The sequence below is a fragment of the Periplaneta americana genome, chromosome 16 (assembly GCF_040183065.1).
Source record: "Periplaneta americana isolate PAMFEO1 chromosome 16, P.americana_PAMFEO1_priV1, whole genome shotgun sequence".
In the NCBI taxonomy this organism is placed as follows: Eukaryota; Metazoa; Arthropoda; class Insecta; order Blattodea; family Blattidae; genus Periplaneta; species Periplaneta americana.
In genome coordinates this window covers 173,821,905-173,843,580 of record NC_091132.1, presented here as the reverse complement: position 1 = coordinate 173,843,580, position 21,676 = coordinate 173,821,905, and the positions used below count along the sequence as shown (strand labels likewise).

At 33.5% G+C, this 21,676-nt stretch overlaps 1 protein-coding gene across 1 annotated transcript; it reads right to left on the bottom strand.

The window, feature by feature from the left end:
* Positions 1–2,403: 2,403 nt before the first annotated feature.
* Positions 2,404–19,163, bottom strand: LOC138691976 (gastrula zinc finger protein XlCGF17.1-like). The gene is made up of 6 exons (XM_069814678.1): positions 19,015–19,163; positions 16,701–16,798; positions 14,844–14,954; positions 13,542–13,624; positions 8,403–9,137; positions 2,404–6,051 (listed from the first exon to the last, which is right to left on the bottom strand). Exons 2-5 carry the CDS (start codon positions 16,794–16,796, stop codon positions 8,438–8,440), a joined length of 990 nt encoding a protein of 329 aa, XP_069670779.1. The 5' UTR covers positions 16,797–16,798; positions 19,015–19,163; the 3' UTR covers positions 2,404–6,051; positions 8,403–8,437.
* Positions 19,164–21,676: the final 2,513 nt, after the last annotated feature.

Here is a 21,676-nt window from a genome sequence, read left to right as displayed (position 1 = left end):
CTGCCATAAAGTTATTCACTGCTTTAATAACGTTGTTTATCAATCTTACAAAATAATGGCCGTGAAGGACTGGAAAGATGATAGCGAAACAATAATACCATTCTGCCTGGTGAACCAAAGTAAAATGTGAGCGAGGTTTTAATTGGTACGCGATATGTATTTCTTTACTATAGCATTTCCACATTAAGATAGAAATGTATTTGCATTTTTGGGTTCTAGAAGAGTCATAGATATAGCAAACAAAGAAATTGAGTGCCAACGAAAATTTTACACCCAAAATAAGGGTCGAAATTTCCAGTGAAAGTGGGGGCGTGTAGAGAGATGAGGGCACGAGGGATCACTCCTCCCAAGTCGAAGGAGTCGGTAGCAATGAAGGGCAGCATATTACGGATCACAGAGGAAAAGGAAGTTTTTGTAAGGTCGAACCAGTGTTAGGTTAGTTTACGCTTTTGCTATACCTTGCACATACTCTCAATTGTCTAGGAATGTGCCCTTTTTTCCAAGGCATACCAAAACCTAAACCTGTCACTAATTCGATCTTACGAAACTCGCCTGCAATTCTAAGTCTCCCGTCACTTTGCTAGTCCCTCAAATAGCCTGACCTAACCTTGTCACATTCCTCGTCCTCCTGTCACTTAACTCTTTGCAGCATAGCGGTTCAAAAGAACCATTGTTTTCTTTCTCTCTCAATTTTATGGCACAGATATTCCATCAAGAAACCACTTCTTGAGTATACATAGAGGTGCCATCTATGTTTTGAAATTGTGTGCAGAGTTAAAATGTTGAAAAAAATTGATCGAAGCTTTGTTATGGTCCATGAAATGAAAAACATAAAAAATTAATTTGTGCTGCAAAGGGTTAACTATCTTCTCATATAACCCACATAACCTAAATATACACCAGCAGAGAGTGAAACATAACCACGTATGAAATTTTTTGTTAATAAAATAAGAATCTCTGAAACATTGGACACAAATATCAACAATATACCTCTACTAGAAATTTCTTGGTTTGCATATTAATAATACAATAAATTGGAAAAATCATATCAAAGAAATAACCCCCAAACTTAGCTCAACATGATTCGCAATTAGGTTGTTACAACAATTTGTAAACAGCAGTATCTTAAAGACAATATATTTTGCCTATTTTCACTCCATTATGTCCTACGGAATAATATTTTAGGGAAATTCTGCAGATAGTAAAAATATATTATTACAAAAAGAAAAAAGAGCAATTAGAATAGTTGGAGCAAAGACTAGAGAAATGTTAAATGTTATGGTTTATTTAACGACGCTCGCAACTGCAGAGGTTATATCAGCGTCGCCGGATGTGCCGGAATTTTGTCCCGCAGGAGTTCTTTTACATGCCAGTAAATCTACTGACATGAGCCTGTCGCATTTAAGCACACTTAAATGTCATCGACCTGGCCCGGGATCGAACCCGCAACCTTGGGCATAGAAGGCCAGCGCTATACCAACTCGCCAACCAGGTCGACAAGGCTAGAGAATCATGTAGATTATTTAAAAAAAAAAAAATAAAGTTTCTAACCTTAACAAATCAATACATATACTCTGAAATAAATTTCCTCTTATGTAACAAAGAAAATTTTCCAACTAACTCAGCCATACATAGTATAAATACCCGCAGAAGGAATGATTTTCATTCGCCATCATCAAATTTATCATGCTTTCAAAGGGGAGTACGTTACATGGCGATAAAAATGTTCAATAGTCTTCCTGAAGACATTAAGAATTATAGCCAAAACCCTGCATTATTTAAGGTAAAACTAAAAAATTAATTAATATCTCACACTTTCTATTCTGTAGATGAATTCTTGACATTTCACAATACTGTGTAAATATTTTAATACTATTAAATGGTAAACATATTACATTGTATAAAATATTGTTATTAAGGTATTAATTCTGTACTTATTTCATATTTGCATTTTATTGTTAAACGTAAGAATTGGACATGTTCTTTATTCTATGCTATAAAGCAAATGTAAGAATATTATGGAACGAATAAATCTATCTATCTATCTATCTAGAAAACAATGTACTGTAATGTTAACGCTGATAGGTTCCAAAATATTAATATAGAACGAGAATTACACTTCAAATTATTAATAAACCCTATCACTGTCTGTGCAAAACATCTAATTTACATTAACGCAGCTGTTCATCAAAGCTACCTTACCTGTCAGTAACAGATGTACCACCTTTAAGTAATGTTTTGTGAGAGAGAGAGAGAGGAAGGGATGGGGGGGGGTAACACGTCACAGACAAACGTCACACCCATATGTTGGCGACACTGTGTACTTGGTTATAATTGTAACGGCACAGGTGATCAGCTAGGTATGTAACTCTTTCTCCACTCTGGCGCAGTAACTTATATAAATCCATATAATATGTATTTATTTTCTATTATATATAGCAATAAAAACTAATATTAATACATTCATAACAATAAATTAACATTCACTCCATTGTCCTTGTTCAGTATTGTTGTTTAGTCAACTGTCCGAAGAAAGGGTCTGAACACTACAAGTTATGAGACAATTAAACCACGAGATAATGGGGTGGAGTGGCCAGTTCCTTTCGCCCTCCATTGCATACATCGCTGACTAGATACGTGTTACACTAATCAGATATCAGACTGACTTCAGATGTATACAAACGAGAATGATACAGTCCAATGCTATTAGCAGTGAAAGAAATGAACTAGCATAAAACAAACATTTTTGTTAAGAGTGTGGCTTAGGACAATCTCATTCTCAGCCCTTCAATTGTTTTTCCTGTGACACATACTATCAATTGAGATGTACTGCCTGGTAATAGACTTATTCAATATGTAAAAGTTAATTTATTTAGAAAAGATGAAAATTGGACGTAATAATTGAAAATCTCCCCAGAAGAAGGATGTAACATCAGATTCTTGATAATTATGATGTAAATTGTTATGTTATATTTAACGATTCCACACCTGTGGAGTAAAGGTCAGCGCGTCTGGCTGCGAAACCAGGTGGTTGCCGCAGGTGGCCCGGGTTCGAATCCCGGTCGGGGCAAGTTACATGGTTGAGGTTTTTTCCGGGGTTTTCCCTCAACCCAATACGAGCAAATGCTGGGTAACTTTCGGTGCTGGACCCCGGACTCATTTCACCAGCATTATCACCTTCATATCATTCAGACGCTAAATAACCTAGATGTTGATACAGTGTCGTAAAATAACCCAATAAAATAAAATTTAACGACGCTCGCATCTGCAGAGGTTAGGCCTACATCAGCGTCGCCAGTGTGCTGGAATTTTGTCCCTCAGTTCTTTTACATGCCAGTAAATGTACTGACATGAGCCTGTCGCATTTAAACACACTTAAATGTCATCGACCTGGCCCGGGATCGAACCCGCAACCTCGGGCATAGGTCAGCGCTATACCAACTGGCTAACCAGGTCGACCATATGGTGTGTGGAAAAATAATTTTAAAGCATTTCTTAACAACTACAAATTATTGCGTTCTACGGCTAAATAAACTTGTACCATTACTTAGTCAAATGGTTATGATAGTAAAAACAAGCCTAATGAAATACGAATCTGAAACTTTTTTCCTTTCTCCTGAAACATGAATTACAGTTTTGTTGGTTACATCCTTATTCCGGAGAGGTCTTCAATTAATGATTTAGTAAAACATTTTCAATTAATAAAACCGTAAGACTGCAATATTGGCTGCAACTAGATGTGGGGGAATAGTCTGTCATGAGTAGGGTTTCCACCTTTCGACAATGAAAAGTAGGGACACTTCATGCAAACTAGTGGGGGCGGAATGGAATACAATTATCATTGGTCTCAGCCCCTTAAGGCCCGTAACACACTTGCAGTTTTCGCTAGCGAGAAATGTGTTGCGAGAAAGAGGCGAAGAGCCTTCCTCCACACACTTGGCGAGTTCTCGCTATCACAGATCACACCTCGCTATGATCATCTATGCACTATCTTCATGCAGAAAGCATTTTTCTGATTATAGTAATGACTCGTTGGGGGAAATATTATAGGTTATGTATTTACGTATATTGTAGTACTTAAATATATAACCTGTGAGTACATTGTCGTACTTTACAAATTACGTACGAACGCTATGTTGAATCTGAGTATTCAGGTGATGAGGAAATGGAGTTACATGAACACATTTTGTTAATGAAAAGAAGAAGTAGGCATAAAATTAAAGCCAGAAATGTCTGAAAATCACAGAGCGAGTTTTGGATACTGGTTTCGATTTGAATGATGACACGTTTAGGCGTTATTTCAGGTTGAATGGACCACAGTTCTTTGCCATTCATGATATGATAGAGGATTCTTTGCTATGCTCTGATTAAAATTATGTAAACTGTGAAGACATACAGATACATTATTTCAAATGTTTAATTAATACTATTAAATCTCATCAAAATGAAATATAGCCCTATTGATTTTGAGATAATCTGATATTTGTCTCCAGATTTCTTCTTTAAGTTTCGTGTTTTTATAGTTTTCATCCCGTGTATCATATACTGTAAATAGGCCTACGGGTGACATCGTACAAGTTCGACAAGTTTCTGACAGCAATTATCAGCCATCTTTCCTCATTTTCAAATAAAAACAATACAATTCATCGCCACCTGTGATATCTTTTTCTACATTCAATCGTCATAAAGAGTATAAATGTCAAACAACTTTGATAAATGTGTCAAGAAAATTCGCTGAGCTACCGATTCCAGCGAGAAACTCGCGCGAGGTTTTTGCCTCGAACGAGAATCTCTTCCAGTGTGTGGACGCCCATTTGATTCCATGTTATCAATTTTTTAATTCTCTCGCAACACATTTCTCGCTGGCGAAAACTCTGCAAGTGTGTTACGGGCCTAACACACAACAGCGAGAAATATGTAATGCGTTTGTCATGCTATAGACAATGCTTTCCTTTAGCATGGAGTAATGCTCAAAATAAGATATAGCTGACATTGGTTGGCTAGCTATTCTTTGAAACATAGCTATCCAACTACCTGTATTTTCTATTTCCAAAGGCAAGCAAACCTTATTGTAGCCTACACAATGTATATTACGTGAATGAAATTGAACAATTAATAAAAAGTCAGATGTTCAAATTCCTATCAGCGTATATCAAACCCAAAGAACATAGTATTATATACAAGGTTTTCGATGAAAGTGCATTCTGTATGGCGTAATAAAATTCGTGTTTTAATTATCTATACAGATATGGCTCCACTGTGTAGCAACATATTTCTCGCTGTAATATGTCTACACACATACTACATAGTTCTCAGTGTAATGTGTTACAAGCCTTACTATCATAGATGTAATATCAGTGTGCGAAAAGTAGGAACACTACACAACTGGAGGGAGGGGTGAAATACCCAAATATTACTGGTCCTTTCAAAGCTCTTCAATTGTTATGATTATTATTCTTCTGGTCACATTTTTCATTATTATAACCTCAGTTTGATGTTCGATGGTTAAATGTACCTTATAATTTTCTTTACCTCCTGTCAAATTGCGCAAATTTTACATTTTATTTTACATATGGTACGTACTTTAAATTAGATACAAGAATTAGGATCTTTGTCACTGAAACAGGGGCAAAGATCTCAAAACAAATATACAATATTTACTACATAAATTTACAAAATTATTTTTAAATATGGAAATTAAATATTTTATAGTTAACAAATAAATATCGCACCATGGAAATTAATGCAAAACCTAAAGCATGAACTGGCAGAATTATATGCAGCAAGGGGAAGAAATAATTGTAATTAAGTTGAAAGAATGTTAGAATGAAAATCAACGCAAAACATGCTGCGCAAACTAGTAAATTTAATTGAAACAAATCATAAGAATGTCACATTAAATGAGCACTTTAATAGATTCCACAAACGGAGTTTTCGCTATCATAACTTGAACGATTTTCATGTCACCAATTCCCACGTTTATTGCACTGCAGCCAGTCTTCATTTGGGGATCCTGAGATGTTCCATTAGATCTGAATTCAAATTTTCGTTCTGAGAAGGAATTTTACAATGTTACATTTGTTCGGATCAAATATCTGGACATTTAGGGTCGAATTCATAGTCGTCACTTATAAAATGAGGAAACACTTAAGTAATGAGCGTTTCCTTAGCACTTATTTCAGATCGTATTGCAGAGACGCTACTCATTCATATGCCCTGAGCATTCCCTTGACATCGAAAGAAATATGGCAACTTGGCTAGACGTGAGCGCTATCGTACATTCAATTGTTTTCCAGAGCGTTCAAATTGTTAAATCGGTACTATTATTGTACACAAATACAGAAGTAAATGTTATAGAGCTAAAAATTATACAAAATGTCGAGAAAGCATTTTACAGAAGAAGAAAGAAGTGAGCTAAGATAACTAGTTATGAAATATAGATATAATCGAAAGTAAAAAAATCTGATAATTGTTCTCTCCGAAAGAAGAAATTGACATGGGATAAAATTGCAGTTGGGTTTATTGTAAACTTGGAAATATTCCTGTAAGTAAATAATTTTAATTTATTTTTCAGTTATTCTTATGGTAAACAAAGTGGAAGTGGTATAATTACGGAAATTGTAACAGCTTATTCTTTGGGTAGAATACAAACATAAATGCAAACAACACTTCGTTGGGGCCTGAATACTTTTCGGGAAAAAAAAAAAAAAAAAAAAAAAAAAAAAAAAAAAAAAAAATATAAAAATAAATGTACCTGAGATGATGCTGTAGCATAAAATCTCAAAGCAACCAGTACTTTCAGCAGTGGTGAAATCGGTAAACCTCATGGTTGTATTGTGAATTTCAATGAGAGACACCAGAATATCCACAACACTCTTTTTATCGAAAAGATATCTCCTCATTGCTGGTCACTGTACATCTCTAAAGGGTTTTCCATATCTCTGATATATCTTTTGTTTTGCCGAAACACATTTTCATTTTTATTATAGGACTCAATAAATTCAGCAAACTCATAATCATCATCCATTGTACACTGAATCAGCTGATTACAATGCATATAAGGAAACACTTGAATAAGCTGAAAAGCTACCTTATTTGAATAAGTGTTCACCAGTGGGATTTATGAATTGGAAATCATTGTAAGCAACTGCTTAAGACTTTCCTTACGATAAGTGTTGACTATGAATTCGGCCCTTACAGGACAAATTTGAAATTCTTTCAACCATTTATTATCATAATACCACAGTCTACTATATACAGTCGCGAAGCTTGAGGTGATTTTTTGCAAATCTCGTGATAAAGCGCTCCAAGCAGTTAGCAACTAGAAACAATAGACTGTCCACGGTCGACTTTCGACTGTGTCGTATTTCCATCGAGTGCTAGCTCGTTGCGTATTTCACATTGATGCTTGTGAAATGTTCGTTATTGGTTGTAATGAAAATGTTAATGGCTAAAATACAATAATTGGAATAATAATATTTTACTAGAGACGTAGAAAAATTAAGTTTGCTTTAATGAAATTTATTGATCACGTTTTATTTTCAATTCTGGTGGGATTATTATTGCTTAGGCCTACTTTTTTTTTCAAAGGATATGTTTTTAATTATAGCTGTTAATTTTGTTGTTTTTTTTTATTTGTTACTTTACTAAAGACGTAGAAAAAGTCTGTTACAATAAAATTTATTGATCACGTTTTATTTTCAATTCTGGTGTGATTATTATTGCTTAACCTCATCCCACTTTGTTAACTAAGTAATCCTACACTACAAGTACCGGTACACGTAAGTTACTCCATTAATTCATATTTCCATTATTATTGTTGTAAAGGGAAATGCAAATTAATATTTATTGGTTTCATAGTTAATTACCGCTATAATCTTGAATGAGTGAAGCGATTATAGTAAATTTCAGTTCGTTTTGCACAAACAAAAATAATATTAACCTATTTCTTGCAGGTATCTTCGAGTTTATGGCGGAATTTAATATACTTCATTAAAATAATAAATTAACTTTATGCATTTAATATGTCAATAATGGAAGGAAGGTGTTAATTTTTCCAAAAGAACACAACGAAAGTGTAACATATTTTGTCGTCTACTAGGAGAGAGATCTGCGATGATGAGGCGATAGTAGCGATTCTAGTGGTGGGCAACTACCCATGTTTGCATTTTTACTACATATTGAGCTTCGCGACTGTATATAGTAGACTGTGATGATACACTGCTCTCTAAAATTAACTGAGCGTAATGGGAATTAAATGAATGGCTTTTATAAAACACGCTATGAAATGTTTCATGTAAAACAATTTTTATCTCTAAAAACAAAAACGAGCAAAATTGTGTTAAACTTTATAATTGAAATATCTCAAAGAATAACCCCCTGAAATTAATTAAATTACTTACCGTTGACTCTGTGTATTGAGGAATATTCATTCCACTTACTTTGCATTCAACTTGGTTCCGGAAGTGTGCGTACGAACATGGTATCTTAGGCTTCCTACATGTGAGAAGGATTTCTCACACACATTACATTTGAATGGCTTTTCTCTAGTGTGAGTACGTAGATGAATTCTAACAGTTCCCGGTTGAGAAAAACATTTGCCACAGATATCGCATTTGAATGGCTTCTCGCCGGTGTGTGTTCGTACGTGCGCTATTAAATTTCCCGATTTTAAGAAACCTTTCCCGCAGATATCACAATTGAATGGCTTTTCACCCGTGTGAGTGCGAACGTGATCCCTTAGGATTCCCGACTGCGAGAAGCATTTCCCACAAGTATCGCATTTGAATGGTTTCTCGTCCATGTGCGTGCGCACATGCTTTTTTAAAGTTCCCAAAAAGTAGAAGCATTTCCCGCAATTGTCACATTCGAATGTCTTTTCGCCAAAATGTGAATGAAAGTGCATTTTTAAACCGCGGCGAGTTCCTAATACTTTCCCACAGATGTTGCACTTGTATGAAGTTTTCTCTTTGTCATTGGTGGACTGAGGCTGCAAACTGATCTTTCTTCTCATTATCTGGTCGTGAGTCTGCGACTCGAGTTCACTTTCAGAGGCAAGGTTCTCAGATGGCACACAAGTATCAGGAATTATGTATTTCATCTGCATCGTCTCAGTCTCATCAGAATTAATAAAAGTACTGAAAAAAAGAAAATGGCATTAGCACAGTAACACGGGTGAATACAATAAAAATTTTCAGTTTTCTAATCGTTAAGCTTATAAGGTCACATCCTAGCGAAGTGCCAATTACATTTAATAACCTCCTAATTTTTATAAACTTATACACAAAATGTCAATATCCGTCATTGTTCTTAACTTCACTTTTAAAAACATTTATTGTTGTGTTACCTCAATATGAACGGTGAATCTGAGCACACAATTATTTTAGAAGAGTAATCTCACTAGAGGTTTTGATCTAGAGGAAACCACAACTCTAGTGGGATTTAATCGATTATTACACGATTAGAAGAAAGTATATAAAGATTAGAAGAAATAAAGTACTCCTATACAATAATAGTACATTATGCAACGAGCCTATAATGGTAGTAATTAAGATGCGAGTATGTTTATGAAACGAGCGCAAGGGAGTTTCATAATTTTCATACGAGCGTCTTAATTACCATTACAGCCAAGTTTCATACGACTTTTTATGCTCGACCATATTTGTAACTTGAAATTATTCATAAGTATTCATGTTATTCTTATCTGACTGGGGAGCGGAACTGACCTTGTGCAATATCTCGTAAATTGTGAGATGTGCGCAGACGCGAAAGTATTGATTTTTTCCGAGAAAGAAATGTCATTGACCTTCACATAATATAGAGAGTAAAATAAAAATTAATCTTGATATAACCTTGAAATTAATTTAGACACTGAAAAACGAGATGACAAATTGAATTTATTTCAGTATTATTTACAATTAACGTTAATTATTATAGTAACAGAACATAACCTTCTGCGACAGTATTGGATTTCCAGCCTCCGTGACGTTTCGCTAGTTGTCTTTCGATTGCATATCAGAGAATAATCGATACTTGCGCTTTCATATTGCTACAATGGTGTTTTCTGATTGGTGGAACACCTGAACTTTAATGAATAGGTGTACTTTAATGAGGTCCATTAAAGGGCTGCTACCAGGTGTATAATTACTACATTTCGGCATGGTCGAGCATAAAATATGAATTGACTTACTAACCTATCTTGGAAATGTATTATTCTATCATCTCATTATTACAAACTAGCTAAAAGCTCCCGGTGTTGCCCGGGTTGTCCTCTTTGCTTGTTAGACTTTTCGGAAAACTCAGAAACTCAACTATAGAAAACCAAAACGAACTGTCTTTACTAAGATTTCCTCGTCCATAAAGATGAAATCTTTACATAGAGTCATTTACACCAATTAATGAACTTCTTAGCCGAATGCCTAAAAAGGATTAATTCAATTTAAAACAACTGTAGGTCAGGTAATGAAAGAAAACATTTCATCACGTGTCTTATGTTCAAATTTTTTAAATTTGTATGTGTGTGTGTGTCTATATATATATATATATATATATATATATATGTGTGTTTACTTATTTCGGCGGTGTTAAGGCCGTCAGAACTTCTCTTCTACATTACCAGAAATACAAATAAAATAACAGAAAATCGAACTATAAATTAAATAAAACCAAACGAAAATATATACAGGCTACAGCCACACAAACTTTAAATGAGTTAGCATTGCTTTGATTTTCATTCTCCATTCTCTAGAGTCCACAAAGGACTCTGGCTTCTCCTACAGCTCTCGCCCAATCTTTCTTGTCCGCAGCACACCTCCAGCATTGCCTTGAAGTTCAGCAAAACAAAAACATACCCCTCGACCCACTTAACGTTAACTCAATGTTCTACAGATCTTATATTTTATCTCTGCCGGTCAGTGACTGTTAAATTCCAAATGGCTTATCGTAGTCGTGCGAGTCAGCTTGTCCAAAATCATTACAACCTTTCACCAGTCTCCTTTCCTTCCCATCACAAACGTGACGCTGCACAGAAGCAGAGATAAAGAAATTATAAGATCTGTACATTGATCTATGCTGTGCTGACATACATTTCACGTAACTTCATGTCTATATATGCATTCACTTAAATTTCAGAGACAGGTGACGATGAACAGGGAATTTCCTTGTTCCCAGTCTGAACCCATTGGGGTGTCATCGTGAACCAAAATTTATCTCTGTATCAGTTCTACCAAAGAATGAATATAGCCTATAGGTATATTTTAATTTACATTGAAAGATTTTTTTTACCCCTTGATCGCTGTACGCCTGCTTATATAATACCCAGTTTTTTTAATCATGACTTGAGAAATTATATCTCACAAATTCAGAACATATTAATTATATTATTTATATACAGAATACAGATACAATATAAATACGCAAGAAGTCATTTTTTAACATAAAGACTAATATTCTGAGAGACATATACCGGTATTTTAGAAATTAAGACATTGTTCTTTCTACAACGCATAACATACTACAACATTGATTATACTGATAGAATTTCGCAGTAATAAATTTTCGGACATGAATAACACTACATATATTTTAAAATTAATAAAGTGTTATTTTGAGTGGGCTTACGTACATTCACATACTACATTAGCAAAATGACAAAAGTATCATTGAAGTGCTTTTTTATATGTGTAAATTTTTTTTCACTCCTTTTTATAAAATATAGTTGAGAATGTGAAAAAAACACAGTTTTTAAATTGATGTCTGCAACTTTGAGCGACTGTCCTTGAGCTTCATTTTAATAGATGACCATTACAAATGCTAGTCGCATTGAAATTGCAATTGCTTAAAATCGAAAGGCATTTTAGTGGGAATCATAGGATTACATGGGATAAAAACTTCTTCTTTCGTTTTGACAGTTAATATTGTCACTTCTATTACGTTTTTCATTACTTTTTTCTCACCAATTCTCACTACATTGCATAATTTTGGTGGGTCAATATTTTTCGCAATAGTAGTATCGGTGATTCAATATTAAGTATTCAATTATGTGATGGCAATCCTTGTGATTTCAAAGAATTCAGTTGGATAAATACAGCCTGCTCACTATGTACAACTGCATCGAGAAATTCATAATACGGTTCTGGACTGCATAAATATACTTACTGTATTAATTGTCTTCCAGATTTTAGCCTTCATGATGTATCAACAATGTAATTTAATTTCGTGTTATAATTTCCAAGGCCTCGTGAAAGTCGATGTTGAATACAACAGACAATAATAAAAAACAATTGACTGTAGAAGATTTTGCATTTTAATACTATACATAAATATTTGATCTACTTATTGCAGGTTAGAATCAATATCAATCAATCAATCTTCTTAATGTATCCAGCTGTTTGCTGACAACATAAAGTCCACTGTAGTCTATTCAGTTGTACTGCAGGTTAGAATAATATTAATATATTTCAATAAATCTACATGGTAGCAGAATTTTACTGTACACAGCAAAGATAGTCTGAAAATATAACAATACGCCTACAGCTCAAATAGTTTTACTACAAAGTGTACTACTTGCAAACTTCCACTCGATAATGAGTTTTGGAATAATATTCTGGGGAAATTCCACAGATGGTAACAATATATTTCTATTATAAAAAAGAGTAATTAGAATAATGATAGGTGCAAAATCTAGGGAATCGTGTAGGACTATTTCAAAAAAACTACAAATAATGCCCATGGCTTGTCAGTATATCTTTTCATTAATAATCTTCCTCGTACGTAATCGTGAAAACTTTGTAACTAATTCAACAGTTCATAGCATAAATACACGTCAAAAAAATTACTTTCATACTCCATCGGCAAGTCTATCGTGATGGCAGTAAAGATTTTTAATAGCCTCCCTATCAATATAAAAAATTATACTCAAAACATAAGATTATTTAGGGCCAAATTAAAGAAGTACCTAATTTCTCACGCCTTCTATTCTGTAGGTGAATTCATGACATTCAATAACACTTCATGAAATTGATACTAAAACTTTGTGTTGTACTAGTAGACTATATTGTAAATCTCGTCTGTATATATTTCATCTAGACTGTGACTATAAATTAAGACTTTATAATAGTATTAAGTTTTTTGACTTGTTCCATATTCTAGCTGTAAGCAATGTATGAATGCCATGGAATGTTAATAAATATAATACAATACAATAACTTTGGTAATGCAGATTTCGGAAAACAACGTTTAAAGTTGAATCTATATTACTGATCACTATGAAGCGAATATTTGAGTAAGAACATTTAATGAATATAAATATTCTCGGAATATATACAGATTATATATAAAATTGTTGAGAAAAGAACACTCATTAATATAAACAAATAGAGAATAAATTGTAATTTGTTATTTTGTTAAGGATCAAACCCTTATTCTACACGTGCAGGATGATCATACATTACCTTAATACAAAACAATTTATAAATGATCTACATCAACATTTTCAACTAACAAAACTGTGCGTAAATTGACGACATACATTCTCCACTCACCTCTCCGTGAAGATCTCATGTTCTTCTGTCGTCACTTCTTCCTTAATCTCCTTTTTAACAGTAACCACGCCAAACGGCTCTTCCTGAAATCAGTAAATCAATCGCTTATTTCAGAAGATACACATGTTCTTAGCTACTAAGGTTTCCGAAAACTGCAAAAAACTGTCTATAGCTTATAAATATTGGATGTATGTTATTATTTTAGGGTGATATTTTACATAAATTGGTAAAATCTCGTAAAATCTGAATAGGCAAAAAAAAAAAAGGTATATATATATATATATATATGTGTGTGTGTGTGTGTGTGTGTGTGTGTGTGTGTGTGTGTGTGTGTGTTTGGAAAAATTAAAAAACCTTGTTTTAAGAGACACTTTTATATATTAGAACTACTGTACTGTATAGTGTATTATTCAGGCCTATTCCCTTTAAATACACCACAATAAACGTGTTTTGTTGCTATAAACGCAGTTTTAAAGCACTTTCTATTCTTCTTTTAGGATATTTCAGTTAATCCGAACTTTTGTTAAACCAGTCAATTTATCCCCACAATTAGTCTGGATTAAGAATGTTTTACTGTATTTAGAAATATTTTAAATAAAACTTTCATTAACTGGGTCCTGGGTCATACACACATTCCCACTAATCTTCATCGTTTTCCTTTATGGATACTCCATCTTTTTCATATAAAATATATTTTAATATAGTAATTAAGTCTATCAATACTTCAAAATCACTTGGGATATAATAATTTTTGCATTTCGTTTTCAATTTTGTACGATTTTAACCTAACAGCACTGAAAAACAAAGAAATACAACTCGCAAACATAACAGCGCCCAAAGGCAAACAAATTCAACACGAAAATATAGGACACGTTCGTTTTCATGTAGAACGGAGTAAGAAGAGTTGTTTTTAGAAGTTAATTATTATCTTTGCAGAGGAATGGATGCTTTCCTTTAGTAATTTTGTAGAAACAGTATATCATCGTAGATTTTACGCTGGTTAACAATTTTTAAGTAATCGGTGATTATGAATGGTGCACAGAAATTACATTTCAACCAAGGTTGCTTATCAATTGTCATTTCATAACCTATGATTACTGTGTTTTTAACGGATGTTAATGCACGCCATTAGAGTCCAACAAACTGAGATAAAATTGTAAGAATGATACTGAAGAATTTAAAATCATGTAATATAACAGCACTCTGAGTTAGGCTTTATGAAGATGTTAGCCTACTAATAGAAAATAGAAAGTGTTCGAAAAGCACGAGCTGGGAACAGAAAAATCAATAAATTTCACTCACAACAGACTCACTCTTCACCAGTGGGCATTTACTGGGCAGTGGAGTTCCCTCAGTTTCTTTTTCCCATTTGGCATCGTAATTGGAGTCCGTGCTCTCTAATGTTCTTTCTTCCTGTGGAATACATAGACAATTTCGTAATTCACTGTTGTTCGCTGAATTAATGTCTTAAAGTTTTTTAGTGTCCTTTTGCGTGCTAATGCTTGGTTAATATACAACAAAATGAGCAAATACATACAATGCAATGAATGACATGAGAACTGAATTGCTATTGCTTAAAGATTTACGGTAGTTGAGAATGACTCGTCGGTGTTACTTATACCGTTTTCCATCTAATGGGATAAGCTCGGAAATAAAGGGTTTTAGGGCAGGTTAAAAAACTTAAATTAGACTTGTCTTCTCTCCTTTTCTCTTATCTCAATTCTTTTATTTTTTATACTCATTTAGATGTAAATTGCACATTACATAACTTGTATTGTTATTAATGAACTATTTATTATTATATTATAATTTACTTACCTTGCTGAAGAGTAGATCCGAAATCGTTCCGTACTGTTTCCTTGTCAAGTCTAATGTCTTATCCATAAGGCCCGTAACACACTTGAAGAGTTTTCGCTAGCGAGAAATGTGTTGCGAGAAAATTCAAAGATTGATAACATGGATTCAAATGGACGTCCACACACTGGAAGAGATTCTCGTTCGAGGCAAAAACCTCGCGCGAGTTTCTCGCTGGAATCGGTAGCTCAGAGAATTTTCTTGACATATTTATCAAAGATGTTTGATATTTATACTCTTTATGGCGATTGAGTGTAGAAAAAGATATCACAGGTGACGATGAATTGTATTGTTTTTATTTGAAAATGAGGAAAGATGGCTGATAATTGCAGTCAGAAACTTATCGAAATTGTACGATGTCACCCATAGGCCTATTTATATGATACACGGGATGAAAACTATAAAAACACGAAAATTAAAGAAGAAATTTGGAGACAAATATCAGATTAAGTTATCTGAAAACAAATAGGGCTATATTTTATTTTGATTAGATTTAATAGTATTAATTAAACATTTGAAATAATGTGTCTATATGTCTTAATAGTTTACATAATTTTAATCAGAATTTAGCAAAGAATCCTCTTATCATATCATGAATGGCAAAAAGCTGTGGTCCATTGAACCTGAAATAACGCCTAAACGTATCATCATTCAAACAGAAACCTGTGTCCAAAACTCTCCCTTATTTTCGTAAGATACAATGTGATTTTCAGATATTTCTGGCTTTAATTTTAGGCCTACTTTTTCTTTTCATTAACAAAATATGTTCATGTAACTCTATTTGCTCATCATCTGAATACTCAGATTCAACATAGCGTTCGTACGTAATTTGTAAAGTACGACAATATGCTTACAGGTTATATATTTAAGTACGACAATATACGTAAATACATAACCTATAATATTTCCCCCAACGAGTCATTACTATAATCAGAAAAATGCTTTCTGCATGAAGGCAGTGCATAGATGATCATAGCGAGGTGTGATCTGTGATATCGAGAACTCGCCAAGTGTGTGGAGGAAGGCTCTTCGCCTCTTTCTCGCAACACATTTCTCGCTGGCGAAAACTCTTCAAGTGTGTTACGGGCCTTATATACTAGTGTGTTCAATCAGTACAAAATCGGCATTAGCAACACTAGCGAGTTGTTGTCAATTACTGATTTAGCGAGTTTTTCAGTACCCTATAACAACAATAATACAATTTCCTATATTGATAATAAGGGATCTAGTACTTCTTCTAGAGAATTCGAAACATAAAAATGTTTTGAAGTTGATAGATTACAAGGAATTGCCTCTTATACTTACATCCAGGCAATGATCTGCCTCTTCTGTATCTGAGCTATCACCTGAATGTACAGCCAATGGGTCGACCTCAGGCTCCATCTTGATCACATCCATCATAACTGAAACAACAGTGCCAGGAAATATGCTGTTTATGAGCTGCATATGCGACTTGGTTCACTTCAATTGAAAACGTATGCAATATTGAAGGCCTTATTACGATATGAACTAAGCGCGACCTTTTATTAAAAAATGTCAGTTATGCTCCGTAAGTTACGTCCTCAGCTCATCTGTGAATGTAGGTATGCTTAGAATTGCTTATTTTCATTCATTATTAAGGCAAGGCGCAAAGCGATACAAGTGATGTTACATAAGTTTAGAGATAAATGACTTTGAAGTTGAAAAGGAAATTAAAATAGTAGCTATATTATGCAACGAGCCTATAATGATAGTAATTATGAAGCGAGTATGTTTGTTTATGAAACGAGCGCAAGCGAGTTTCATAATTTTCATACGAGCGTCTTAATTACCATTATAGGCAAGTTTCATACGACTTTTTATGCTCGACCATATTTCTAACTTGAAATTATTCAGAAGTATTCATTTTATTTGTATATGACAGAAGATTGGAAGTGACCTTGTTCATAGCTCTTAAATTGTGAGATGTGCGCAGACGCGAAAGTATTGATTTTTTCCGAGGAACAATAATGTCATTGACCTTGATGTAATGTAACATTAACTAATTTTGATATAACCTGGAAATTGATTTAGAATTGAAAAACGAGATGACAAATTGAATTTATTTGAATATTATTTACAATTAACGCTAATTATTATAGTAACAGAACATAATCTTCTGCGATAGTATTGGATTTCCAGCCTCCGTGACGTTTCCCTCGTTGTCTTTCGATTGCATATCCGAGAATAATCGAAAACCTGAACTTTAATGAATAGGTGTACTTTAATGACATGCATTAAAGGACTGCTACCAGATGTATAATTACTACATTTCGGGATGGTCGAGCATAAAATCTGTTACACGACTATGTTGCTGTAAACCTACAGTTGTACATGTTTGTACCTATATTTTTAACATACATATAGTAAATACCTATTCTAAAACAGTTTAGGTATAAATAGGTCCTAAAGTCACTTGTATTATTTTGCCAAAGAAATATTTTTGTGGAGAAGTAATATAAATGCAAGGGTTTCCAGTATTTGTATATTAGGCTATTTATAAGAATAATAAGAATATAACTTACAACACTGAAACATTCCTGTCTTAAGACAGCATTTGAGCTTTCTTAGTATATTATGATACAAAATGTGTACTGTATGTAGTCTATAACCGAAAGAAGTGGGTTAAGAATACTTTTAATGTTCAATGAAATTCAGTCTTAGTCGCTGTCCATTATGTCACTAGCTTCATCTTCTCTCTCTGCTGCAACATTTGTCACGAATGCTTCTGAAGGCCTCCTACTGCCTTCCTTGAATATATATATATATATATATATATATATATATATATATATATATATATATATATATATATATATTTTACAATAAGAATTGAAATGTGTTGTGACTGTGATAAAAGTATTGAAAATTGGTTTATAGTGTCACATTGGCAGTAATAAAAATGTGCAATATTCGTTCAGTGGCCGGTGAATACTCTATCTTGACCAATTACTGTATTATAGTAGTGTCCAATTTTATTTGTAAAATATTATTGTAGCAGTAGGAAAATATAAAAATAATGTTGTTGGTAGTTACTTATTTCCTTTTGTTAATGTGTGTTACTTTTGCACCTAATCCTAGTTTTTATTCATTTGTCATGTCCTATATTACCTTGTATGATCCTTACGATGAAATACAACACAATCGGGAAAATTGTGAAATTTAGTAGGCTAACTGACTATAAATAGACCCTATAGCCAATTTCTATTACACTTATTTCGACAGTAAAACACTTACACTTCATGGACATAATTATTACACCGACAGAAAACAGACATAACCCCTACATATGATTTTTTCGTCCTTGCATCAGATTGCAAATGTAGAGAAATGAAACAGAGCTTACAAATGCCATGTGTGACTGGAAGCAACATTGACGAAGGAATGGATGCATGTTATTGTTAGCAGGATACAAATCTGTGTTATTTAAAGACATGCTGTTAGTAATGTTTCTCGTTCCCGTTTTACATAATATACGAAGTACGAAATTTGCAGGAAATTCTGTACTCCGATTTTGTTTTGTGCGGAAATCAGATGGTAAAATCAAAACTTATAAGGAAATTAAGAATAATCTATAAAACGAAAACTTTGCATTTCTAACCTTTGTTATCCCAATACACAGTTGAAACGAAACAGCGAGCCTCAAATTTACGACTTAATGTATTTCATGCCTCGACGTTTAATGACACAGATTTCCTACAAGATGCACAATAATTTATACAAAATAAATGACGAAGGTAATGTATTTCATGCCAGTACGGTGTATCATCAAGTATGTCGTGGTCAGAATTTTTCAGTTTCTCCATTGCTTGCGTATTCCTATGTAAAATGATGAAACCCAAACCAAATATTAATATTCTGGAGCAACTCGTTTGAAGCTAAACACATAAAAGCGGAAACTAGTCAAACCTGATCTGTCACAAATTCGTATATACAAGGTGTATAAGAGAAGTACGAAGGGAATTGCGTCAGCGATAGTTTAGCCAAAGATATTCTAAAATTTACAAACCTAGATCTCACCTTGTGAGTACATTCTTTCCCTGATGATTTTTTGTATAAAAGCCAAGATTCATTTAATACTAATCATAATTTTAATACAAGACATAAATGAGATTTCCATCCACTACCCGCTGTTACATAAAAAAAAGGAGTAACATGTATTACAATCTACAATACACTGCCTAATTATGGTATCTTAAAGTTTGGAAGGACCATGAAAAAATGTTTAGGTTAGGGTGACCAGATTTCAAAAATGAAAAAAACGGGACACTTATTAAAGTTGACATGCATCAATATTTTATCTAAATATTCATTATTACTTGTGTTATATAATGTCAGTGAGCAATATAGACCAATTTTATTTATTTTAAAGTAATAAATACTTCACTGTTTACAATAACTAAACCATAATAATTATGCAAGTACATAATAGAATAGTATGGACATTTGGGGTAAGTCATTGTTAACAATTGTTTATATTACTAGTCTGGATTAATTAGGTTAATTTATTTGTATAAAAATACTTCAGATTAACTGGACCTTACATTATATCCATGTCATTATATTCTAAACTTCTTTCATAACAACATTTTTGCCTAATATTGACTTTTAACTATTTTAATATTCTTCACAAAGATCAACTGTATAATCAGCATCGTATTTCTTTGATGAGTGAATTTCCTCTAGAAGGGTTAACCTTCCCTTCAGGACACTATAGAAGTCCATGCAATACACATTTTTGAAATGACATTTTGTGATTAACTTGGCATTCATTTAATTCATTACGATGACATGTGATGGAAACATTATAGGATTAATGTTTTATGTGATTATTAAATGAAATAAAAATTATTTTAACAATAACGCAACGGGACGCAATTAAAAAAAAGACAGGAAATTTGGCGGGACGAGCATACCTTCCTCGGGACAGGTGACAAGAGGCTGAAAAAGGGACATTACCGTCAAAACGAGACGTCTGGTCACCCTAGTTTAGAATTAACAGAATTAACCAAATTTCTATGCTATACACATACCTTCTACAGAACTGAGGAATTGTTTCTGCATGTCAATTGAATTAATCTATTTGATATGAATTGTACAAGTTTGCATAGCACAACTAAGAAATGCTTGTAAATTGAATTAATCTATTTACTATGTATTATAGATTTTTGTATAGCTTAACTGATGAATTGGAGGTCTATATGCTGTAAATTGGATAATAAACTGTATAACTCAAGTGATGAATTGTTTAGATTTGTAAACCGCTTGCTATGTACTGTATATTTCTTTTAGAGCCATCAATGTAGCTCAGTTGGCAGACTTGCTAGTCTGCTGATCCAGAGCTGTGCCTGGGAATGGATTAGATTCTGTTTGGGCTGATTACCTGGTTGGGTTTTTTCCGAGGTTTTCCCTAACCATAAGGTGAATGCCAGGTAATCTATGGCGATTCCTCGGCCTCATCTCGCCAAATACCGTTTCACTATCACCAATCTGATCGACGCTAAATAACCTAGTAGTTGATACAGCGTCATTAAATAACCAAAAAAAAAACCTTTTGATACATGAGCAAATTATTTCGGGACGCAGGACGCATTGGTCGAAATCGGGACTGTTGGCAAGCTTACGGGAAGAGTTTACTTAAATTTGGAATTGTCAACATTCATGCATGACAATTCTTCACGAAAAATATATAAATGCAATACCAAATGTTTAATAGTTAACATTTATTTGAGATTTAACACACATTCAAGATCAACTAGTGAGAGACAAATAATAGAACCAGAAATATAGTTTTAAAAAATCCCAGCAATTTACCAGTATTAAGCATATAAACAATTAAATAACTTGCGTAAATTTATAACCTATAAGGAAGGTTACTTAGTAATAAAACGAAAAAAGACAAAGTAATAATACTTTCTGAATGAGCAGAAATCGCGTTCGGAGTTACAGTAGGAAGAGAAATCTGTAGTACAGAAGAGCAGTGTAAAAGAATAAAAAAAAAAAAAATATTGTACTATTTACGAGTTCGAGAGCTTTAGACGTAAATTTCTGTTGGATTGGTCTGAAAGATGCATTTTGGACATAGTAAGATACACGCTACTAAATGATTGACAGCAGGAAGTCTCATGACTAAAACATACTGCACACAAGTGAACAAGTATTCATATGATGTGGATGAATTCAATGTTTCAGTCTGAAAAAAAAAAAAAAAAACTGCGAGCGGACGAAAGAGATTAGTATTGTTACTAATTTATATATATTTA